Genomic DNA, 24,341 nt, shown 5'->3' on the forward strand with positions numbered 1-24,341 from the left:
TATGAGTCATTTAAGTGCTAATACGACTTGATATGGAGAATATTAACATGATTCAGTCCTCAGTGTTCATTACAATGGTTTAAGAATAAGTAACCTTTTAGCATTGTTCCACGATCAGAACGTATATTCATTAGTTAGTTATCCAAATAAAATGTGATTATTAAACTATTGTGTTCAAACACAAGTGTTCTTTGTTTCATGAGCTCTTGAAAAATGTAAAAAAAAAAAAAAAAGACAAAACTTATTTTAAAGAGTGAAAACTGCAATTGTAAATTACACAATACATGCTGTATTTAACCATGATCAGGACAACTCAGACATAGAGTCCTACGTAGAATTATTACCTGAAATATGACTTCTATAATTCTATTTACCAAATGTTAATGAACTGTATAATTAAAAGTATGATCTTGTTCTATGTCCATCTTCTGGGTGTTACAAAGACATGGCTTCTTTAACATAGAACGTACAGTGAAAGCTAGTTGCTGAATGGTAACTGCACTCATTCCGAGTTTTTTTTTTATAATTGATTTTCAAAGATAACAACACGGGTGTCCAAAGCTATATGTCTTCAAAAGAAGTTCGAAAATAAGCATCAATATAGTCAACCAGGTGAAACAAAATTGAGAACTTCTCTGCATACAGAAAGGAAAAAACGTTTTCAGCATTTATGAGTTAGCATTAACAAGTCACTTTGTGGTGTTCATTTGACTCATCATCTGTATTTTAACTATTTCAAATAAGTATATCTAACTTTGTCAGGTTAAATGATATGCTTTATTACAAATATCCAAGACCTCGTGAAATCTGTTCCACTTTCCACATGCCTGTATTAGAATCTTACTAGAATTACAACAATTTTTTTTTTTTAATCTCTTAAAATCTTCAAAAATGTACGCCTCATGTGTGAAAATGTGTTTGCAGTGTGCATATCTTGTCAACAGGCTAGATTATTTCAATTTAAGAGATGATCTAGCCTGTCATCTCTTAAATTGATCTTGGACCTGTGTCTAGTGTCTGACATATCCGACGTACATAATGGACTCCGCTCTCGTAACCTTTTGTTCGCACAGATTTCAGACGAGGGAGAACTTTGTAAAGTAATAAGTTCAAAACATGGTCACGATGAGGAACTTTCTGCATCATAGAGAGGAAGACTTCAACATTTCAAACATGGGAGTCAGTCAGGAGAGATTTACTTTCGCATTAGTTGCTATTTAAATGCAAAGTTGAAGTGGCATTTATTTTATAAAATGACCCGCTATGATTGTTATTACGTAACGTTTAAAAAACCTTAAAATAAAAAAACCTAAGCTGAAAAGACTTCCATTGAGATTCTAGCCTGAGGAAGTGAGGGATATCAACTGCATAGGGCTGCTACATTCAAGCATATTTGCAGGAGCATAGAGATTTATTGAGTGTCATTAAGCCCTAAACGTCAAGACAATCCAAGTAGGGGCTGAAGGAATAAAAGATACTGTAGATCCAGGCTGCGGAATATTTACTGGCAGAAGAAGAGGCTTGTCGCAAACGTAGTAAATTGCTAAAGTGTGTGGGTTATTCTGAGTAAATGATATAAAAGTCATATCTGGGAAGACGGTGTGGCTGCGAGATTGAAGCCCAGATGCACATATGGGACTGAAGTCACTTTAAACCCAGCTGAGCCTTTGACATACAGCCCTATTTTCCACCCAGAGAGGAGTTATGATACTATCAGAGCAGCTGAGGCAGAGCTCCATGTGAGAGTGTGTGAGGTGCAGGGGGAGGAATATAAGGGAATGTGATCTATATGTCATCCCAGATATAGCTAATCAGTAAACAGTCTGCACAGTTGCATCTTCGCCCCGGTAGAATGTCTGGGAGGTGGATGGAGTGCATGTGTCTTCAAGCGTGCGTCCACGCTACCATGTCTGATAGACGATGTGCTTGTGTGGTAATGAGCCAACCTTCTCTGCGTCCATTTTCTTTTCAGTCTGCTGCACTTTGCCTTAAATCACCCAACCCCCCAAACCCTTCTCGTCTCTGTTTGTTTCCTGATCAGGATTGACAAAAACCTCCTGCAGGTGCTGGGGAAGAGAAGCATTGGCAACCTTTATACAACCTTTACATCAAAACTTGAGGAACTTTCAGTATCATGTCATACTTTTATTCAGCAAGTCTCATGTCTGCCAAATAACAACAAAACAGATTTCATAGAACTTAAAAATCTGCATTGCTATAAACAATATTTCAAATGCTTAAAACATGTATGTAAATGAAGGTAAAATACATGTAAATGTGCAGTTTGTTAGACGTTAAGTTAAATTATTTAACAGAAAACAATGAAACAATTATCTACATGTATATAATAGTAGGTCTGAATGTGTTACTACCTCATCGTCTTATACACTAAAATTAAAATACACCCATTTTTTTTTTTACATTTCAAACCACATATAAATAGTAATTCAGAGGGATTTCCAAAATCTCGGATCCTTTTGTTAATGTGCCTCCAGTAGAGGCAAAAGACCAGGTATTTCAGGTAGTATCTATAAAAGGCAACTCTCTCACGGGTGCTACAATGGTCTTAAAGCACTCTTCTTGGGCTCAAAAAATACCCCCTTATTGTGAGTTAATTGTTAACATAAGTATTAATAGTATAATTACAATAATATTATTATTCCAAGAAAGGTTTTAAACGTATTAAGAGCCCTTTAGCTCAAATATAAAGCAATTACAACCTTTTAAAAGTCACAATTCTTCAACGTTTATGGCCTTCTATCAGCCCTTAGCAGTTTCTAAGTATTATTGGGCAACACCAGGTTCTTAAACTGGTCCTGTATAAAGAAAAACAGAACGTGACCCATTTCAAATACCAATATCTGAAAAGCCACAAAATTCATGTTGAAATAAAGTATTAAAAAAAAAAATATATATATATTTAAAGGACCTTATACTGTTCATTTGAGGAATATTTTTATTATATTTTATTTTATTTTATATATTTATATTTTAAATTATTTCAGATCCCGTTGGAGCGATTCAGTACAAATTGTGTTGAGGGAAAATACTTCTTAAATGATAAAAGTCCAGAGCAATGGAATCTTGGAGGGTCCACTAATCGCACGTTCAACATGTCGCCACTCACTTGCTCAGCTGATCTGCAGGAGCTGCAGACAAATTATGATTCGCATGCACTGGGTATCTGTGTGAGAGAGTGCGGGACTGAAAGTGCAGAAGCAGATAAAGAAGAACAGGCAGACGGCAGAGCAGCTTATCCACCAGACATTACAGCGGCTACTCCATTTCCAGAGAGGAGAAATCAATGTTTGAGCAGACAGAGATGTGGTTTATCTGGTCAAGTGATGCAGACTGGATTCTCACTGCGGGTGCTTCAAGGTGACGGATAAGGAGGTCATGAGTCACTGTCGCACATCTTTGATAGTTTAGGAATGACAAGCATTCAGCCACGACACTCATGCCAGATCAAGGATGTGGAAGACAGGAAGAGCCTGATAAGAAGAGAGCAAATATAGTAGTGTGGGCTATGGAGGACGGCTCGGTTACATAAGGAAGGGGATGCAGAGAAAATAAATGCAGTGGGAGACAAATTTCAAACTATCTTAGAAGACGAAGCTTTCTTTGTCTCATGGGTGAGAAATGCTAACATTGTATCTGCGTGGTGGGCGGTGGTAAAGGATCAATAATTAAAACTAAAACCAGCTACAGCAACAGAAAACACAAAGACCACAAGAATCACCTTTCCTAAATATTGAATAAGAGCAGAAACTGTGAAATCTTTCACAGCTAGAACCACTTCATGAATGTATTAATTTCCTTGCAAACTTATCCTGGTATTACAGTTTCAAGAATCTCAGCATGAGTAGGGTAAGGATTGTGGACACCCTGGACAAGTCTTTGGACACTTTGATCAAACAATTAAATGTTTCAGATCCAACCAGCTGCAATCCTACCTAAAAAGAGCCTCTTTCTATGACACATCAGCTCTTTTCTGAGGCTGAATTCAGATGTGGAGATGGTAGAGTGGCTTAGTGTCATCCAGACTTTCAACCAGGATTGATACTCACTGGCACATTTTCGAATCAAATCCTACATGTAACATGATGTATGCATGTAGCATCCAACTGTGTGTTATGGGGGAAGGGTTAAAGCCCACGGGCTACACTCATGCTTCACTGATGAAACTTCCACAGTCTAGTTGTGACGCAGCTGCAGTCATCGGATTGTAGGCCACACCATCCCCCTGGCCTGGCGTAAAATAAAGTTATGTTTCATGTGTAAGAGCCAAAACAGTCTACACCAATACAACATGCTGTACTTTGTACAGTGTATCAGTAAGTGAGACAGAAAATTTAGCCTCTTTATGGAACGGAATAATTATTCAGTCTGGACTACCGTGGCACTGAGATGAACTTTGTTGTGGCTTGTTTTGAGGCTATCAAATGACAGATGATAAGAAGTGCGTTTCCCACAAGTCCATGATTTGATTTGTCAAATGATCATTGGTAACTTTGATAAAAATATTAAAAGAAACAAAAAGATATATCTTTTTGACCTCATAATGTCATTTCAGACCATGATATCTCAAATATGTCATATAGTTCAGTCTTTTTTGACCCTAGATCTAAATACAAGTAAGGGATTATATAGAAACACTTTACATTTTAAATAGTAAAATAGTCTCATAAACTCCAAAACTCTTTTCAGAGTTTTATGGGTTATTCGATTTTTAATTTCTTTTATACAATACTTTGTCACTTCTATCAAAGTAATTTCTATTTTTTTTCCTTTTCTTCAGATCCTTACTAAAGCAAATCGACATTGCTTGATCACTTAGGCCACACTGGATTTTCTTTTAGCTAATATTAAATACATACAATATTTTGTAACGTTTTATAAAATCTATTTAGTTTTACAAAACGACCAATAGAAAAGACAGATCTCGATTAGTAATTTGTTTGTGTTCCGGTTGGATAATTAATGGATGGGGTTGTGGAATCTGGATAAACTTGCAGTGTGAAGAGTGGGGATGCCATGCTTTTATGAATTTAATCACACTTTTATTGATTTGGAATCAAAAAACTGTTAATATAGCATCAAGATGAAAACATTTCAATGAGTCTATACATTCGAGTCTATACATTACGTTTAACTAATCGGAGATTGGCGTTTCACTGTACAGTTGCTTTCCGTATGTATTATCAAAGATATAAATCAGAGGTGGTCTATTTTTGGAAGTAAGTTTTTGTAGTGACATTGACACATATACTTTGCATTTCATTGTTTCTGTATCTAGGATACATCTGGAACAACAACCCTTGTTTTTCTTGGACATCCCATTTGTACACAACTGAAGTGAAACTTCTAAAATTAAACGCATGTTCTAAAATAGTTAAATCAAAAATGGGTCACAATGGAGAACAATACTTTTCTTGGGAGAGCAATGTATTCAATCGTGAGCCAAAAAGGAATTTAGAAGAGTCTTGGGGGAAGAAATAGCTTAGTAATGCTTGAAAACAAGCATCCTGTGGCTAAGCGGAGCTTTGGAACAACACAGACGTTTCCCGAATGAAAGGAAGTTGATTTTCAGACATCTTTATTTAAAATAAAATTTTAACATTGAGTTTAAGAATAACAAATACAGAATCCTGTCAATAAATGAACCCCAAAGTGGTCACACATAATTGTTTTGCATCAGTCACATTCTTCTGAAGCTTTAGGAAGCAGGATATGTACAAAAAGTCTTACAGGACAGGCAAGTGAGATACTTGAATATATTGAAGGTATATTAAGCCACTGACGCTTGATTGAAATATATCCATTATGTTCCGGGGTGAAGGAGCCACTTCAGAAGAGCTACAGAAATTGTAGATGTCCGGTAAAACATCTCATTCTTGGCTGCTACCAGCTCGGGGTCCTTAAACGCCCACAGAGATCTCGTTCAGTAAGCCGCGCCCTGAACTGCTCATCCATCCTGTACACTGTGGCTGCTGTCTAATGCTACAAATGAAAGGTGAGGCGCCCTCTAGGAGAGCCATCACTCCCTCTCTGGGTGAGACATGGACCCCGCTCACGCTTGACCCTTCTCGCGCTGTTGCCAGGCAACAGGCCGAATTCCAGTGTTCTTTACATCCAGACAACACTGGGCTTTCCGCTGCAGATCTACAAATCACGGGGTCTTCCATTAGCTCAGCTGTCAACAGCCAATAGCGCCAGGAAACTCGTGTGAATACAACAATACCAATAGCTTGAACAGAATAGAACCATCAAACAAAGGGCATGTTAATACTTCCAATAGGGTAAGAGTTGTTCTGGGACATCATACTTTAAAGACCAGGACCACCATCAGCCTATTTTAACTCAAACGTGCACTAAACGGTTTTGTGCCAACTTCATGAGTAGGTCGCAGAGGGGCATCTTGGGTAGTGGTAAAAGACTCATACCGACCCCCCCCATACAAATTTAAGCCATAACTTATCACAAGGATAAAAAAAAAAAGAAAAACGTTAACTGTTTTTAAAAAGGTGCGTAGAGGAAACTAGTCACGTGCAAACTCCACACAGAAAGGCCGCAGTAATATTTAATCCCCAGCACTAGGTCACTGGCTTACTAGCAATACTGTGATGCAGCATTAAATTAGGTCTCATCCAAAATTCACAAACAAGTCTGATTTAATTGAGTAAGATATGATAGAGGAAAAACACAAGGTGGATTAGGGGAAACCTAAGATCATGTAGGAACATTTGTTAACATTAATTGGGGAATTTTAGGCAGCTCTGAAGCAGGACGAGATTAATAATGTTACATCAAGTAAACCAAGGCTTATAGTTGATAATACTATGCTTTAAAAGGGCAACCATTTCTAGTCGTTTCCATTATTAAGGCAATACTACATGAACAGTAGGCATGATTTATTGACAGATTCTTGTCTAATGAGAGGTTGTCCTGAGTATAAACCTAAGGACAATCATGCTGGGTGACTTGATCGTTTAGTTTTTTTATCAGGATCTGTCAATCAAACAGAATCATCCATATCAGATTAAAAAACAAGGATGGCCCTAAAGACGCGCTAACAGGAAGATTTTTATCATGGCAAATGATTTCACACATATCATCTTTGGTAAAATATGTAATCATATTATCGACGACTTATTTTCCTAGTTTGGTGGTGTTATATTGAATTAAATAATGACAATGACCTTAAAGACACTTCATACAAGGTGTGAACTGAAAAATAAATAATTACAAAAAAAATAAATAACCAACAACGATAACTGTAATGGCACCGTTTCATGTCATCTACAAACCTCCATTGTGTGTAAGAATTTGACCTTAGTTGACCTCCTTTTCATTTAACTTTCCTATACATCTTTTGTCAATTTATGACTTCTGGCGCATTTGCTGAGTTTATCATTATATCTACGGTTGCATAATAACGCAATTATGAAAGTGAGCCATTTTATGCCAGCACTGTACAGTTCCATGGTATATTCAGGCTTAAGCTCTCTGGATAAACATAGAGAATACACATTCTGTTTATGGCACAAGTAGCCAGTCATCTAAATATGTTGACCAAAACTGTTTGTTTTCAATAGATCTTTGTTCATGTTAATCATTTTATCAAAACCTTTCCAAAGCCTCGTCTTCAACCTTCTTCCATTTTATTCTTAGTCTATGCTGATCCAAACTTCCCGATCAGAACTTTGGAAAATGTAACAACGCAATTAGCCACAGAAATGGTCAAATAGTTGCTCTATCATCATTGACCAATAGAATGCCCCATCTCTGCAGTGCTCTACATGGGCAGATGTGCTGGATACAAAGGATAAGTTGATAATCTTTCTGCACTGAATGCTGGTGATGAGTCATGATCAAGAGTTCAGAGTTGAACAAAGCAAATGATATAAATCTCTTAGGGGAACCAACTGGGTATTTGGAGGGAGGGCTCTGACATGGTCATTCTTTTTCCCCTTGCAGACACGGCATCAGCTAGTCCATGCCTCCCACTCATCTCTCACATAATAACACAGCTCCTGGATTTGTCCTTGCTGAAAGTAGAGGAAAGCAGATCAGTCCTGCTCGGCAGATGGAGGAGTCTCTTTGAGAGGCGGCGAGCCGGGGTGGGCTTGTTTGTAGGTTGGAGTTTGTTCATGCAGGCCAGAGCCGCAGCACGGAAGACACTGTTGATGCTCTTCTCTGACGTGAAGGCCGAACACTCCAGGTATGTCTCTGCCCCAAGCTGTTTGGCAAAGGAAGAACCCTGCAATAGGAACATAAGAACGCTCAGGTCATACATATGAATATAAAAGTGAAGATTTAAAAACAGATTGTTTAATAAATGTACCTGCTCATGGGAGATTGGAGTTTGTTTCTGATTAGACAGCTCCATACGTGTGCAAACATCAGTGCGCAAGTCTGTTTTGCAACCAATTAACAGTATTTTTGTGCTGGGGCAAAAGTCCTGGATCTCTGCTTTCCACTGGAAACAAAGGAGAGGAGTTTAGCACAGAAAGTACAATCTTTGAGAAATATTTTCATGAAGTTAGTTAAACAGATGAGTCCCCACAAGGAGGCGATATTCTTTACCTTCTTCAGTGCACTGTCCACTGTATCTGGTCTGCTGATGTCGAAGCATAAGAGCACGGCGTCGGAGTCGCTGTAGCAAAGGGGTCTGACATTATCATAGTAAGGAGAACCTGGTGAAAGAGAAAATGTAAGTAATACTTTACATCACAAACATGGGTTAAAAGCTTTCATTTAATAAACATTTACTCCCATAAAACATACATTAAATCAAAATGTCTTTTTAAAGTAAACATCTTTTTTTCCATTTGATCTCAGTTTCCCATCTGTGCTTGGATTATCGCCTGATCCCCAACATGACACCCCAGACTCCGGTTAAATCGTTGCATTTTGACCTCTTAATCCAGGTCTTCTTCTTTGCCTTTCCCGTCATTTAACTGATCACCTTGAAGAAAATACAATCTGAACCAGATGCTTGATGTTTTTAACTGCATTTGTTTAATCATTCATAGGCCGTAGATACTAGTCAGTCCCCAATGAACTGCTTTGAACCGACTCCTGTAGTGCTTCTAGGTTACAAAAAAATAACTGATTTCTATATCTAATCAAGAAGGTTTTGCAATAAATAAAAGCAAATCAAAATATAAAATATACAACCCTTTCCTTGACAATAGTGCTTTATTACTTTATTAGCACAGCCTTATGTGGGATGCCGGAGTTCTTTTAATAGCCAAAAGATACATTTATAGAAATATTTATCACTCATAGCGAGCTTCTAATCCAAGATTAAACTGACGGGATGTCCTTTTACTATTGTTTTCCCAGGCAACCTCATCACTCTTCACACCAACAACTTCAAATTTCCTCTGAGAAGCACATTTACTTGTGAGTGGGAAAAGGATATACTTCGAAAAGAAAGTATTTTATATGACCAAACAATAATCTGGAAATTTCTCAAAATATGTCTGTTAGCCAATGAAATCTTAACAAGTAGGGCACCTTACACAACTTGAATCCATCAACACCACTTTCAGTGGGAATCAAACAACCGGTCATATAACTTCCCAGGGTGATGCAAGTCTTGAGAAAGAGGAGGCAGATAGATTCAAGAGGACAAAGACTTTCGAATCTACCAACTCCTACATACCAACAGCCCCCCTGCCTGGCTGTTAACACTAAACAAACAGACACATGCTGCGCTACTTAGAGAGACACAGTCGCACTTAGAATGGCCATCTGATAAAAATAAAAAAAACTATTATAAGCAGAGTTTCACGTTTTATGACTATAACTACTGATGATGTAGACAGTATGAATGTATTTACGGTAATGTGACATTGAGGCGAGAATAAACGTTTTGCTACGTTTCATCAGGAACGTCTGTGAAATTGTCTTTTTTTAATTTCTATTAATTATACAGCCATTTCAGGCACCACACACCATAAGGCAGCGAGGAGGCCATGCATCACTTTTCCCACAGTGCTCCTCCCTCCCCTCTGCCTTCTGTTCGCAACATTATGCCACACATACAATAGAAGAGGACACACACTCGTGCCCACGCTCTTGACACACTTCCACTCCCTGCATGGTCAAGGCAACCCCTTTGCACTTGGGAAAACAACCCCTCTGCGGGCCAACTGGCACAGTTAAGCTTGCCTTAAGCCCAGCTCCTCATTTAACCATGTTATGAAACAAATCTATAAATTACTTTACAACTCTTGCTATTGATCCTATTAACATCATGTTGTGCAGCTGCTTACTTGTGTCAGTAGAGCAAAGTATTTAACACATTTACACACCTTGTACATAGTCCATCAAGGGTAAAAAAAATACCCTTATGTTCAGTAAATACATAGAATATAATAAATTGGCTCGGATTTAAAGTTGGGCAGAAATGGTGATTTTATTTTCGCAGCTTCTCTGAGGATGTCAAGAAAACAGACTTCAAACTAATGACAGTTCGTCTACAACTGATCGATTGAAGACTGTCACGAGTGTACACCCAAGCAGAACTTTCTAAAAGGATAAAAATTGCAGAATAGATCACCTTTTGGTGATGATTTCTGACCCTCATTTCAAAATGGAAAAAAAATCAAAAAAAAAAATCAGCCTTTCCATATAACAGTAGTTGTGCAGTTTAATGTCCACAGAGCCACATTTCATTTATACAAAACTGTTATTTAAAAATATATGCTATAAAGCATTTTTTTTTATATTCACTTAATTCTTTTTGATGAGCAATAAATACTCAATGATACGACAAAAGCGAGGACAAAAGTCCTTAAACAAAAAACCTATTTTTTTTTTAATTTGATTAACTTTTTATTTTGTTTATAATACAAATAAATACACAAGAACTATTTAATCATATTTTCCTTGATTTTCTGAAAACTCCTCTGTTGTTCCCAGTGCCATCTTGATCTATCTGATTTTTTTTGATTGTTTAAGCACTTTGTGACCCTGGTCTGGAAAAGCGCTATATTTATATAAATGACTTACTTACATATAATATAATTGGTTCTGCATGATCTTCAACCTCATGAGGGCCACATAAATACAGTCTAGGGGCCGCATGTGGCTTCAGGGCCGGACTTTGCCCAGGAATGCAATTGTTTTCAATGTATACAGACATGCTTATTTAAACACAAAGTAAGAAATAAAGAGAATATCAGGGTCTACAAATCTGCCTTTTGTGCATACTGTATGTGTGTGGAATAATTGCAAATCCTGACCCCACTAATTGACCCAGTAAAATCTGTCAGGCTACACTCATCATAACACTGTTTTGATTAAGATTTGACATATGGACATGAAGAATTTGGCCTTTGTTTGGGTGTTTTTCTCATCCACTGATGACACCATATGGCACTTAAGGAAGCTGTGAGATCAGATACCAGGGGAAAGCAGCTTAACTGTATCAAAACAGGATTGACAGATAGTCAAGCTTGTGTAAACCAAATCAAGAATGTTTTGCATATCAGTGAGGGAGACAGAACTTAATTTACAGATGTTACCCGACTCTATGCAGACGGAGGTGTTGGGAGGGTAAACAGGTTCCCCTTATTTACTTTGAATGCAACACTGAAACTAATCGCATCAATGCTAACCTGCAGACGGCTGTTCTAATTCAATGTTCAAAGTGGGACAGGAGACAAGTGGGCAGACAAAAATCACAGCAAGTCTGGAGGTAAAATTCTCACCTGATGTGTCCCAAAGACTGAGCTCAATACGCTGATCTTCCAGCTCCAGGCAGGCTGTGTAGTTCTCGAACACAGTTGGGACATATGTCTGTGAAGAAAGGCAGGAATCCTGATCAAACATGGAAATTATGTTGTGTAATGAAAACACGTGCAGTGCCAACACCAGCCGATTTACTCATCCATTTGGATTAACTACATGATAACTGTGTTTTATTATAATCAAACATGTATTTATACTAGCATTGCAAAAAAAAATGCTTTCTGACATTTCGTGGCGCAATCTCCACACAACAATGATGTATCCTAAGAGAAGCACACATTTACATAATATGAAAGACACAAACGTTACGTAAATACTGACATTTTCAAATGTACGACACATGCTTAATATTGTTCATATTTCCATCCAGGATGTGGGAGTGTTGTGTAATTACCTCAGGATAGCAGTCTTTGGCCAGGACTTGTAACATCGCAGTTTTACCGCATTGGACGTCCCCGACCAGCACTAGTTTGCATCTCGCTACACATGGTTGAGTGATTCTTCTTTCCTTCATATTGTTAACGGATGGAATTGCGGAGGCCTTTTTCTTCGGGAGCAATGGACGGTGAAGAAGTAAAGTTCCTCTAGCGCAGAGCAGCGTGTAGTCCTCGGCTCCGGCTGACAGTGAGAGCAGCTGAACACGCAGTCTCGTCAGTCGCTGTGGCGGAGGGACACTGCGGAACTTTATATTGACGCGCCAGCCAATCAGAGGCGGAGGAGGACACTGACCGCACGCGGCTGTGGCATCCATGATGGCGGCCAGAAAACTATTAAGACAAACTCTTAATATTTATATGGTTGCTATAAATCAATGGCGCCTCATTCTCAACAAATACAACCACATTTAAAATACGACTCGTGTGTTTAAAAAACACCAAATAAAAAGCTGTCTTGCTTATTATACAATTCTTAAACGTTATAATCCAGCAAACAGGTTGCAAATGTTGATTGTGCAACTATATAAAGTATTTCCCAACTCGAAATGAGTATATATATATTTTTACAGTTTTTATAACTCTCAACTACCTGAAGGTGATGTCTACTGACGCTAAGTTTGGTTTGCAAGTTCAATTAACGTTTATGGTGATAAGTTGCCAAATAAAAATATTTGATTTAAACACGAAAGCACTGTGCGCTCTAGTTTGGAAAACTATTACTACTGAATTAAGTCGTCTGTCGCATGAATGCCTTCTTTACCGCAATTCATATGAACTAATAAATCAGGGTGTACATCGAACAGTGTGATTTAACAAAGAACATTTATGTTTTTAATTAAACACAGTATTTTTTTTGTCACTTTAAATATTTAAAAAAATGTTTTAAACAATTGAATAGGGCTAAGATTTCATAAATTCGATTTTCATTCATTCATTCATTTCGATTTAACAGTCCACGTGCTTTGTTTTGAAATTACACTGATTCAATTATCAAATACATACGTTTTAGTTTTCAAGTCGAATTTCTCTGGTGACAAGTACTACCTATACTATAGGTACCAACCAGGTACACCATTGCTGTTCCCTCTCTTTGAATCTAAAACTGTTATGATAAAACTCTACTGCCCTCTATAGGTTGTGACGTAATAGTGTAACATTACCTTATTTTAATTATAATTACTATTGTTTTTATAATAATAATAATTACTATTATTGTTATTAGTTTTAGAAGTATTAGTAGTAATAGTAGCATTAGTAGTGGTAGTAGTAGTAGTAGTAGTAGTAGTAGTAGTAATAGTAGTAGTGGTAGTGGTAGCGGTAGTAGTAGTAGTAGTATTATTAGTAGTTGTTGTTGCTGTTGTTGTAGTAGTGGTATGGCAGGTGTTCACAGTCTTACTCGGTTATAACGCACCATACCGTGGAATATTTGAGATGACTACAACTCCCATGATTCTCTTCTCGCGTTTCAAGTGCCTTGAATAAACGGATTAAAAGGTTTAAAATGTAAAAAAAAGGTTTTGGTTTTCAAAAGAAAACATTAATTAAACATAATATATTTTTTCTGAACTAAAACTAAAACTAATCCGAGTTGAGTGACGTCATCCCTACAACAATTGCTCATTGGTTCCTTCATTTCCCTGGTCGTTTTCGCGCGCTGAGCGCTAAGAGAAACAACACACTAACCTGTCAGAATTGTTTTATTTAATAGTTTACTGGAGCTTCGCTGTTTCGGACACACAATGCCATCATCGTCAGATTTCGACCCTGCGTCTTTGCCAGATGTCCTACCGCTTTACTACAGACGGCTGTTCCCCTTCTACCAGTACTATCGCTGGCTCAACTATGGAGGAGGTGAGTGTTGAGGCATTTTAGTGTCCGTTAACTAATATGAAACCAAACATAAATCGGTTATGTTTTATTTTAACCATCAGTTCAGAAGAACTACTTCCAGAACCGGGAGTTTTCCTTCACCCTAAAAGACGACATCTACGTCCGATACCAGTCTTTCAGTACACAGGGTGAGCTGGAGAAAGAGATGCAGAAGATGAACCCTTATAAGATCGACATTGGAGCGATATACAGCCATAGGGTAAGAGTCTAAGATCCCACGAACACATTTTAAATCAGGTTCTAACCGAGTGTCTCTGTAGCCCAACCAGCACAACACTGTGAAATCAGGAACCTTCCAGGCCCTTGAGAAAGAGTTGGTGTTTGATATCGACATGACAGACTATGATGATGTCAGAAGCTGTTGCAGGTACTAAATAAATAAGAAAACCCAGCTTTAGAACATACTTGATCACTATTTTGACTTGTGAAAGAAGTTGACAATTACAAGGCATATTTATTTCATTTTAAGAACCAAGAGAATCTCCCTGAGAATTAATTTTATATCTTTTAATTTTAGTGCGGCAGACATTTGCCCCAAGTGCTGGACTCTCATGACTATTGCCATAAAGATCCTGGACCGAGCACTAAGAGGTTTAATTCTTCTTTTAAAATATTGAAAAATTGTGACAGATTTTATTTGCATATTAATGTATCTGTTTATTCCAGAGGATTTTGGTTTCCAATACCTGTTGTGGGTATACTCTGGTAGAAGAGGGGTGCATTGTTGGGTCTGTGACGAATCAGCCAGGAAGCTCTCTGTCGCAGCACGCTCTGCTGTGGCCGAATACCTGAGTCTTGTAAAGGTAATGTAATGAATATATAGGAACCTGTTTAATTCTACTTTCCTGTTCAGGCTAGCGATCTAATTCTAAATAACAGCAATTCAAAACTACTCACCGTCTACACTACTAAATAACCCACAGCAAATGTTATTTAACTGCATCAACTAATCACAAATCCAAACATAAATTTAACCTTTTCAGAAGGATGACTTATGACTTTGATATACCTTAAAAAGGTAATCATTTCTACTATTTCCTGCACTACAGGGCGGCGATGAAATGGTGAAGAAAGTAGTTCTGTCCGATCCAATTCACCCTTTCATCAGGTATTTATGTCTTGTTCACATGTTTTGATTAGATTTCAAAACAGTTTTTCATAATTCTAGATTTCTTTTCCACAGGGAGTCTTTGACAGTGGTCGAACGTTACTTTCCAAAGTATGCTCTGCAAGACCAGGACATACTAGGTGGTAAAAAATCTGTGGACAAAGTGCTTGGACTCATCCCTGAAGATATCCTTTTTATAATACGTATTTAAAAATGGATTCGAGTAGCTGAAAAAAGGAAAAAGTCTATTATTCTTAACGTTGCTCTCACATGCAAGAAAGGAATTACAACAAGATTTTCAAAATGAAAAGAAACCAGAGAGTCGGTGGAAACTTATACAAGATCAAGCCACAAGGAAACAGGTTTGCTTCTTCCAAATGTCTTTATATAACTTGTAATATTTTTCTATTCTTTATAATTTATGTTTTCCCCTGAAGGCCACCGCCAAGAAGGGCCACCACTTTGCGAAAGAAATCATGTTGCAGTACTGTTACCCGCGGCTTGATGTCAATGTGAGCAAAGGGGTGAATCACTTGCTGAAGAGCCCCTTCAGTGTCCACCCAAAAACTGGTTAGTGTTTTTACAAGGATTGTTAAATTATATAATAATTTGTAATTTGTGCTGAACTGATACAATTTCTTGTCATCTTAGGTCGAATTTCTGTCCCTATTGATTTGAAGAAATTGGATTCATTTGATCCTTTTGCTGTACCGACAATCAGGTAATTGTTGGCTTAAAGCTGGAGATGATGTTGAATGACATTTTTAAGTTAATCAAACATTTTTGCAGCATGATTTGTGAGGAATTGGATCGTGCCAAAACTGGGGAGGAAGAAGCTTATGAAAAAGAAACAGAAGACGGGGTAGAGAAAAAGAGGATGAGAGGTAATAGTGGTTGTCAGGACATCTTGAGAAAATACAAAAATGTTAATCAATGAATGTAACAAATGAATTGTGTTAATATTCCAAAAGTAGGTTAATAATCAGAAATGTTTACTTTGAATTGAGAGGAAAAATAAGTCATACATTTATGTGACAAAAAATTGTATTTTTTATTTTTACTCCTCTGCAGACTACAAAAGAACCAGCCTTGCCAGCTATGTCAAGTTATTTGAACAGTTTCTTGATGAGATGTACCTTTCATGGAAGGGAGAGCTTCTCCAAAAGAGTGGTAAATAGTTGGAGAAGTCGAAAAAAGACTATATGTTCATAATTCTGTTTTTGATATGTTCATTTTTTTTTTTTTTTAGATCTTCAGAAAGACTTCTAACCTGGAATCTGAGATAAACTACGGACGCAACCAGTTTTATGAGCTTTTGGTTGTTTTTGGGAATGTGGTTTTTCAGCCTGAAATTCATTTCTTTTGTTATGCAGAAATGTTGTGTATTGATTAAAAACACTTGTTTAATTTTTTTCACTACTCTTTTGTATGAATCTATTTACAATGCATGTTTTTTTGTATTCCTTATTTGATAATGTTCAATAAACTCCATGAGCTAACAACTTCTTAGTGATGAACAACATCCTTACTATACTTCAATAGCGATAAGATTAGAAAAAATGTTTTTATTGCTTCTCAACTCTACAGTATGAATGAAATTACAACGAATGTTTTTGTATTCCTTTATTTAAAAATGTTTAATACATTTCGTGAGCTGACAACTTTAGCAATGTCGACATCCTTGATGTATGTCTATAGAGATAAGATTAAAAAAGTTTGTTTCGTTGCTTGTAAACTCTACTACGTGAATTAATTTACAATGCATGTTTTTGTATTCCTTTATTTGATAATGTTCAATATATTCCATAAGCTGACAACTTGTTAGTGATAAGCAACGTCAACATCCTTGATGTACGTCTATAGACATAAGGGAGTAAAAAATGTGGACACTTCTTGTATGTCACTTTGAATAAAAGTATTAGTAAATTATATTTTTAAGCGGATTTACCTTACTTGTTTCTTAAACCTATATATACTTTATACTTTTATACTGTTAGTGTCTTAACGTTGTATTCCTTTTTACTGGCCCTTTAAGCAATCCGGAAGAGAAGCTACAGTTCCAACCGGATATTGCGTACAACGGAAGGTTGAAAGCTCTCTCTTACAGCCATCTTGGATATAGCATCCCAAGTCGGTAAGACTCTCCGATTTCAATCTAACATCATCCTGTTGTTTAACGCACAGTTTACGCTTTATTCTTAATATATGTGTAAACACTAACCGCGAAGTTCATAGTGGGGTTATTATTTTAAATAATAAACCTCAGATGTATTTAAATAACAATAATGCTGTCGTCGATAACTGGTTCAAAATGGGGGAACATGATGACTAACAATTTACATGACGGTGTTAAGGCCGCTCGGAATACCTTGTGAATGTGTATATTCAATGTATTTGACTTCTATGCGTATCATCATTCAATAATGAAAATTGTACTATAGCTGAACTGAGTCCGACAAAAAACAAGCACTGCTTTTGAGGTTAACTGAAGCATAGCTAAACTAGCTCCCCATAAAGCATGAGTTTTACCGCTTGTCAACACTGTTCAAAATATGCCCTTTAAAAGCCCAAACACATCAATTATCAAAGCGTGTCTAATGAAACTTATTTTTCTTTTCTGTACAGCAACCATGCCTGGTGAAGCTACAGAAACGGTCCCTGTTACCGAACAGGAGATGCAGCAGCCCCAAGTGGAGACTGGTATGTCTGTTTCAACTTTATTTACACTTGCATGGTTTGTACAAACACCTCCAAAGGGGTCCTGGAACTCGCTACAGTCACACACATTAAATGTCAACGAAAATGTGGTGAGGTTATGACATTCGTAGCTTGAATGTAATTCATATACGTTGTCAGGACTTGAGTGTTTCCTACCAGGTGCTGGAACAGTTGCTGTGACTTGTGGGTGTTGTTTTTAGACCGAAACGGGTAATCCAGGACCCTTCCCCCTTACTTTAAAATACAAAACTCACAATGGTGTGGCGTGTAATTCACTGAAGTTTGACACGGTGCATGTAAAGTGTTTGGTATTTTGAAATGAATACATTTGCTTTTAAACACACTAAACTGCACACATTGATTTTGTTTGTTTGGATGCCTGGAAACATTTGTGGTGAATAATATAAAATGGTACCCTTATTGAAATTCTTATTGCAATCTGGTTAATTTGTATAAAAATCATAGTTTAAATTGTTGGAAATTATATATTTTAAAAAATAAACAATACCTAGCTATAACATGGTATTTGGTTTTTCTTGAACTCCATTTCACTGGTTTGTATAGAAGATGCATCTGCATTGATGTGTAAATGTTGCTTTTTCACAAACCGTTTCATCGAATGTGACTTATTTTTTTACATTGAAGACCATCAAGTCATGCATTTTTAATTTTCGGTAATTAAAAAAAAAAAATTAAAGTTGTGGATTGTATGTTATGTTTTTAATAAAATCTCTAAAATAAACTAGAAATGAGCAACCCACAAACATTCACATTCCGTGCTCTGAATTGATGATTGTTGGTCAATTTAAGTATTCATTTTGGGTACTGTACAGTTTATTCTTGGAATATAAGTTCTTAAACTTCAAATGTTTTTCACTGCATGAAGTTAAGTACTGGGTCACTTATTTTCACCACGTGTTAATTGTTAAGACACTCTTTCACCCAGCTAAACGTATGTTCATGAGTGAAAAAAAGTATTTACTAATTTCCGTTATTTGATGGCCCTAACCCCTCCTGCTTTAGGAGTCAAGAATCCTCCAGATGCCTCCGTGGCCATTTCAGCTGGTGATCAGCCCATTGCTGAGAAACCCAATGGCGTAGCTATCACTCAAAACACAGATGGCACTACAGTTGCACTTAAAACTGCATTAATATCAGTTGCAGATAGTCAGGGAAGTATTGAAGACCTGACCACAGCCGAAGGGCATTCTCCAGACTTGCCTGCAGTTACGTTAGTTGGGCAGGAGGCTTCTGGAGATAAATCTGCAGCTCTGATGATAAATGATAAACAAAAAACCACCATATCTGGAGATTCTGTTGAAGAAAAGCCTGAAGAAGTTCCAAAAGTTCAAGGTACTACTGGAAATATGTGCTCAGAAAATCAAAATGAAACTTGTAATAAGACTATGTTTACATGATATGACAAAGTCTAGTTATTTAAAAGAGGGCTAAAAATACTAAGTTTGGGCTCAAGCCATCTTCTTAAATTATTTTACAATGATGTTCACCTGAAATTGTAAAACATTACAGGTAAGACCTAAATCTTGTTGAAGCATTTTTCTCCATCTTCATGATTTAAATTCAATGTCTTTTTTTTTCTTTTTTTTCAAAATGTGATTTTTAAAGCCCTCATGTTTGGGGCTCAAAGTTGACTCATTGCATCAACCATTTGAGGGTCTTGAAAAGATTACTTGTGTTTTGGGTTTTTATGGCATTTTAATTATATTTTCCTACTAAAACATAATCCCCTTTGGTCAACTGTAATTGTAGCTTGTGATGCATGCTAAGAAAAAAAGAACCTGTGAACTTGTGTGGAAACTGCTCTGAGCCCAAAATGCATCAATTTTGATTTTTGTAAAGGGGTGCTGTTCTCGCCTAACCTCAATAGAGTAGTCCCTGCCTGAGTTTGGTATCTAATTCGCATGGTTGCAATTCGGCAATACTTTCAAAAGGAAATAAATACAAATCTTCCCGTTCAGCTTCCTCCCATCATCCTCAGGCAGCTCCTGGCACCGCTAAGCCGAAAGGCAATGATAACAAAGGTGCTCAGGGCCCTTCTGCCCCAAAGGCTGTTCCTGGCAGAAGAAAGCGTTCGTCAATGTCTGCCTCTTCTGCCTCTCCTTCCTCACCTAAATCTACTCCTTCATCAACTCCCTTGTCTCCAATATCTCCATTGGCATCATCACCCTCTAACCAGGGTGGCCATTCTGCTCCAAAAGTTGTTAAGGCTGGCAAACAGGCAAAGAAAGTAGAGGCCTTTGTACCTGCACCAGTTGATGTTGAAAAATCGAAACAAACTGAGTGCAAACCTTCATCTGAGCTTAAAGGCACTCTAGCTTCTGGAAAGGCTACTGCAGGAACACCTGCTTTCAAAGTTACTTCCAAGCCAGCTGTAGCAGCACCCGTTTCATTCACTGACGCTATTCCTCAGAGCCCTCCCAAGCCAGCTGAGGTTAAATTGAGTCCTTCAAAACCTGCATTGATTCCGGCAAATGATGATCTCCCCCCTCTTATCCCACCCCAGAGACCAATTAAGATGCAAGTTCAGACACCCACTGAACCAAAGGTAGTGACTGCAGTTGCATCATCCCCAGTACAATCTGAAAAGGCACTGTCTGAGCCAGTCCGAAAGGACAAGGCTCCTGTAGTTGTCGCCCCCAAAGAAAAGGATTCTTCAACCGAGGCACCCAAGCCTGTGCAGAAGGAAAAGGTTGTACAGGTTGAGGCTACCAAGGCCTCACCTAAAACAAAGGCTGCACCCGTTGAGGCCGCATCCAAACCATTACCGAAGGATAAGGCCGCTCCTGTTGATGTGGCGAAACCCATTGCCAAGGCTGTCCTGGTTGAAGCAGTCAACCCTGTCAAAGTTGAGGCTGCTAAGCACAACCCCAAGGACAATGTTGCTACAGTCAAGGATGCAAAGCCAGCACCCAAGGACAAGGTCACCCCTGTTGAGGCAACCAAGACTTCCCCCAAGAACAAGGCTGCTCCAGTCGTGGCTACCAAGCAAGCACCCAAGGACATGGCTGCCCCTGTTGAGGCTATCAAGAAAGCACCCAAGGACATGGCTGCCCCTGTTGAGGCTACAAAGCAGGCACACAAGGACATAGCTGCCTCCGTTGAGGCTACAAAGCACGCAACCAAGGGCAAGGCGGCCCCCGCCGAGGCTGCCAAGCAAGCACCCAAGGGCAAGGCGGCCCCCGTCGAGGCTGCCAAGCAAGCACCCAAGGACAAGGCGGCCCCCGTCGAGGCTGCCAAGCAAGCACCCAAGGATAAGGCGGTCCCCGTCGAGGCTGCCAAGCAAGCACCCAAGGATAAGGCGGCCCCCGTCGAGGCCGCCAAGCAAGCACCCAAGGACAAGGCGGCCCCTGTCGAGGCCGCCAAGCAAGCACCCAAGGACAAGGCTGTCCCCGTCGAGGCCGCCAAGCAAGCACCCAAGGACAAGGTGGCCCCCGTCGAGGCTGCCAAGCAAGCACCCAAGGACAAGGCAGCCCCCGTCGAGGCCGCCAAGCAAGCATCCAAGGACAAGGCGCCCCCCGTCGAGGCCGCCAAGCAAGCACCCAAGGACAAGGCTGTCCCCGTCGAGGCCGCCAAGCAAGCACCCAAGGACAAGGTGGCCCCCGTCGAGGCTGCCAAGCAAGCACCCAAGGACAAGGCGGCCCCCGTCGAGGCCGCCAAGGACAAGGCGGCCCCCGTCGAGGCCGCCAAGGACAAGGTGGCCCCCATAGAGGCCGCCAAGCAAGCACCCAGGGAGAAGGCTGTCCCCGTCGAGGCCGCCAAGCAAGCACCCAAGGAGAAGGCTGTCCCCGTCGAGGCCGCCAAGCAAGCACCCAAGGAGAAGGCGGCCCCCGTCGAGGCCGCCAAGCAGGCACCCAAGGAGAAGGCGGCCCCCGTCGAGGCCGCCAAGCAGGCACCCAAGGAGAAGGCTGTTCCCGTCGAGGCCGCCAAGCAGGCACCCAAGGACAAGGCGGTCCCCGTCGAGGCCGCCAAGCAAGCACCCAAGGACAAGGCCGTCCCCGTCGAGGCCGCCAAGTCCGCTCCAAAGGACAAGGCCGTCCCCGTCGAGTCCGCCAAGTCCGCTCCAAAGGACAAGGCCGTCCCCGTCGAGGCCGCCAAGTCCGCTCCAAAGGACAAGGCGCCTCAATCTCCGAAAGAGAAGCCTGCCCCTAAAGAAAAGGTTACAAACTCAAAAGGGCAAAAACCAGTAGTCCTTGCTGACGACCCTGAAATAAGTAAACCTCTTCCTGAGCCAGTTCCCCGTAAACTCACATTTGCAGAAGCTGTTGCCAAACCTGCTCCTATTAAATCTGAGATTCAGGTAAATGGCACAGATGCCAAACCTGCTAAAACCTCAACCAAGGTGGATGATGTCATCAAGAATGATGAGGGTATTTTTTACTTTTAAGTTGTGTGTCGGTGTGACTGGAAAATGTCGGGAAATAATAATTTGTGTTTCTATATATGTACATACATGCATGCATACATACATACTTTTATTAATTTATCTGAAAAATGATAAACAGGTTTTCTTTTGTTAAATTTAAGGGCTCATTTTAAAATGCGTACCCTACTTGAACTGTATAGATATTTATTTTGAAGCAATGTTGACTTTCAGTGGAAATTTGATTTGCAGTAGTGACGCGTCTCTATGGAAAACCCTTTATGATTTAACTGTAAAAGTGTTATGTTTTTTTTCTAGGATCTGGCACAGAGTCTGACAGTGATGACTCTGTCCCTGAACTGGAGGAACAGGACTCTGCACAGGCACAGACACAGCAAGCCCAGGTGATGTAACATCTAACGTATTAATCCTACACTCGGGTTAAAGTAAAGGTTTAGTTTGACTCTTGATGATGATTGAAACAGTGACTTTCGTTCTTCTGAGTTCTCCTGAAGACTATTTTCTGTCCTGAAAAGAGTGATTACCAATCACCATAGTCAATACCATATTTTGTGTGTGATTTTTATTAAAGCCTCTTTTTACCCCCTCTATAGCTCGCAGCAGCTGCTGAACTCGATGAGGAACCCGTCAGTAAAGCCAAACAGAGCAGAAGTGAAAAGAAGGCACGAAAGGTAAAATCTGGTAATTGCTCAATAAGACTGCAAGCAGCCATCGCTCATTACTGTTCTACCGTTTTTTTTAAAGGCAATGTCGAAGCTGGGCCTCAGACAGGTAACAGGGGTTACCAGAGTCACCATTCGCAAGTCAAAGAACATCTTGTTCGTCATCACTAAACCAGACGTTTACAAAAGCCCAGCATCAGACACATACATCGTCTTCGGTGAAGCTAAGGTGAGGCACAAATGTCATGACTCGCATTTTTAAGAGGTTCCAATGCTTGTCACTTTAGCTAAGTGCAATAGCATAGTTGTCCTCTTTGGCTGTTGTATGATAAATGCCAGATCTGTAATTGTGTAGTCCTAAACTTGTATTTTTATCTCTACTAGATTGAGGACCTGTCCCAGCAGGCTCAGCTTGCAGCTGCAGAAAAATTCAAAGTACAAGGAGAAACTGTCTCAAATATCCAGGAAAACACACAGACGCCTACCGTACAGGAGGAGAGCGAAGAGGAAGAGGTAACATTTACTGACCCGTGTAATGCTGCCATGTCTGTATATTAACGACTTTCTTTTTGGTAATAGGTTGACGAGACTGGTGTTGAAATTAAGGACATTGAACTCGTCATGTCACAAGCAAACGTGTCGCGGGCGAAGGCAGTACGGGCGCTGAAAAATAACAATAACGACATTGTCAATGCCATCATGGTACGTTGATTTTCTTGCATCTTTAACTGATTTCTTTTTTTAAATATTATGCAAGTTTTTTTTTTATTATTCTCTTCTGTGATGATTAACACAGTGACTTTCGTTCTTCTGAGATTGCTGAAGACAACATTTCTGTCCTGAGGAGAGAAATTAAGAAGCTTGAGGGTTCTTCATAATTGCTTCTTTCAATAACTGATGTTTTGTTTTGTCTTTTCAGGAGTTGACGATGTAAAGGTTCCCTGGTGGACAGATTGAAGAGTGGTTGCTGATTCAGAATAAGCAATTTATACTGAGATGGAAATAAAGTTGTGGCTTAATAAAATACACTTTGTCATTTATTCTTCCAACTTGAGTTACTGATGATCACTGTTCAGAAAATGGCACGGTAAAGTAGACATTTTATGAAGCCTGTTAATTTAATGGGTTAAGTGCCAAACTAGGACTGTTTTCAATTTAAAAGGATTGTATTGGGATATTTTAGCGTTAACTTGGGATATATAACATTGATTTGGGGAAAAATGACTAAATCATGTGGGCCACATTAACTGTTGGGAAGGTGGTACATTTAATGTCTTAATATCCAAGTGCAAACAATCTAGAGATTCTTCCTATAGACTATCACCAATTGGTAGCATGAAAAACGGATGGTGTGAGTATAC

General features: G+C 39.2%; 4 protein-coding genes and 2 non-coding genes across 6 annotated transcripts; 5 read left to right on the forward strand and 1 right to left on the reverse strand.

Annotated features, from left to right (window-relative positions):
* Nucleotides 1-5,579: 5,579 nt before the first annotated feature.
* On the reverse strand, nucleotides 5,580-12,401 carry LOC148059935 (rho-related GTP-binding protein Rho6-like). Its single transcript, XM_087781159.1, has 5 exons — nucleotides 12,158-12,401; nucleotides 11,724-11,811; nucleotides 8,587-8,696; nucleotides 8,345-8,479; nucleotides 5,580-8,260 (listed from the first exon to the last, which is right to left on the reverse strand). Exons 1-5 carry the CDS (start codon nucleotides 12,275-12,277, stop codon nucleotides 8,015-8,017), a joined length of 699 nt encoding a protein of 232 aa, XP_087637285.1. The 5' UTR covers nucleotides 12,278-12,401; the 3' UTR covers nucleotides 5,580-8,014.
* Nucleotides 12,402-13,849: 1,448 nt separating this feature from the next.
* prim1 (DNA primase subunit 1) lies at nucleotides 13,850-16,700 on the forward strand. Its single transcript, XM_087782296.1, has 13 exons — nucleotides 13,850-14,051; nucleotides 14,132-14,289; nucleotides 14,351-14,457; nucleotides 14,608-14,681; nucleotides 14,757-14,893; nucleotides 15,140-15,198; nucleotides 15,274-15,383; nucleotides 15,469-15,560; nucleotides 15,636-15,768; nucleotides 15,850-15,919; nucleotides 15,988-16,082; nucleotides 16,270-16,368; nucleotides 16,448-16,700. The coding sequence occupies exons 1-13, from the start codon at nucleotides 13,940-13,942 to the stop codon at nucleotides 16,465-16,467; spliced, it is 1,266 nt and encodes a 421-aa protein (XP_087638422.1). The 5' UTR covers nucleotides 13,850-13,939; the 3' UTR covers nucleotides 16,468-16,700.
* A 545-nt stretch (nucleotides 16,701-17,245) lies between these two features.
* Nucleotides 17,246-24,004, forward strand: LOC148059937 (nascent polypeptide-associated complex subunit alpha). The gene is made up of 8 exons (XM_087782298.1): nucleotides 17,246-17,332; nucleotides 17,824-17,898; nucleotides 22,616-22,701; nucleotides 22,912-22,989; nucleotides 23,063-23,209; nucleotides 23,365-23,493; nucleotides 23,560-23,682; nucleotides 23,900-24,004. Exons 2-8 carry the CDS (start codon nucleotides 17,829-17,831, stop codon nucleotides 23,912-23,914), a joined length of 648 nt encoding a protein of 215 aa, XP_087638424.1. The 5' UTR covers nucleotides 17,246-17,332; nucleotides 17,824-17,828; the 3' UTR covers nucleotides 23,915-24,004.
* Nucleotides 17,905-22,674, forward strand: LOC148059938 (uncharacterized). Its single transcript, XM_087782297.1, has one exon. It carries the CDS (start codon nucleotides 20,015-20,017, stop codon nucleotides 22,319-22,321), a length of 2,307 nt encoding a protein of 768 aa, XP_087638423.1. The 5' UTR covers nucleotides 17,905-20,014; the 3' UTR covers nucleotides 22,322-22,674.
* On the forward strand, nucleotides 22,762-22,834 carry LOC148059939 (small nucleolar RNA SNORD59). The gene has a single exon (XR_015709517.1). It is a non-coding gene; the product is annotated as a small nucleolar RNA SNORD59 (small nucleolar RNA).
* LOC148059940 (small nucleolar RNA SNORD59) lies at nucleotides 23,755-23,828 on the forward strand. Its single transcript, XR_015709516.1, has one exon. It is a non-coding gene; the product is annotated as a small nucleolar RNA SNORD59 (small nucleolar RNA).
* Nucleotides 24,005-24,341: the final 337 nt, after the last annotated feature.

Source organism: Callionymus lyra, chromosome 19, assembly GCF_982586985.1.
Source record: "Callionymus lyra chromosome 19, fCalLyr1.hap1.1, whole genome shotgun sequence".
Classification (NCBI taxonomy): Eukaryota; Metazoa; Chordata; class Actinopteri; order Syngnathiformes; family Callionymidae; genus Callionymus; species Callionymus lyra.

What these genes read in the sequence shown, in the direction of transcription:
- prim1 (XM_087782296.1), top strand. Translation starts at nt 13,940, where the DNA reads ATGCCATCATCGTCAGATTTCGACCCTGCGTCTTTGCCAGATGTCCTA. An exon ending in CTGGCTCAACTATGGAGGAG is followed by an intron (nt 14,052 to 14,131) that starts GTGAGTGTTGAG and finishes TTTAACCATCAG; the next exon opens with TTCAGAAGAACTACTTCCAG. An exon ending in GCTTGGACTCATCCCTGAAG is followed by an intron (nt 15,384 to 15,468) that starts ATATCCTTTTTA and finishes CGTTGCTCTCAC; the next exon opens with ATGCAAGAAAGGAATTACAA.
- LOC148059935 (XM_087781159.1), bottom strand. Translation starts at nt 12,277, where the DNA reads ATGAAGGAAAGAAGAATCACTCAACCATGTGTAGCGAGATGCAAACTA. An exon ending in TGGACAGTGCACTGAAGAAG is followed by an intron (nt 8,480 to 8,586) that starts GTAAAGAATATC and finishes CTTTGTTTCCAG; the next exon opens with TGGAAAGCAGAGATCCAGGA. An exon ending in CTCCAATCTCCCATGAGCAG is followed by an intron (nt 8,261 to 8,344) that starts GTACATTTATTA and finishes TTCCTATTGCAG; the next exon opens with GGTTCTTCCTTTGCCAAACA.
- LOC148059938 (XM_087782297.1), top strand. Translation starts at nt 20,015, where the DNA reads ATGTCTGCCTCTTCTGCCTCTCCTTCCTCACCTAAATCTACTCCTTCA.
- LOC148059937 (XM_087782298.1), top strand. Translation starts at nt 17,829, where the DNA reads ATGCCTGGTGAAGCTACAGAAACGGTCCCTGTTACCGAACAGGAGATG. An exon ending in GCAGCCCCAAGTGGAGACTG is followed by an intron (nt 17,899 to 22,615) that starts GTATGTCTGTTT and finishes TTTTTTTTCTAG; the next exon opens with GATCTGGCACAGAGTCTGAC. An exon ending in TCGTCTTCGGTGAAGCTAAG is followed by an intron (nt 23,210 to 23,364) that starts GTGAGGCACAAA and finishes TATCTCTACTAG; the next exon opens with ATTGAGGACCTGTCCCAGCA.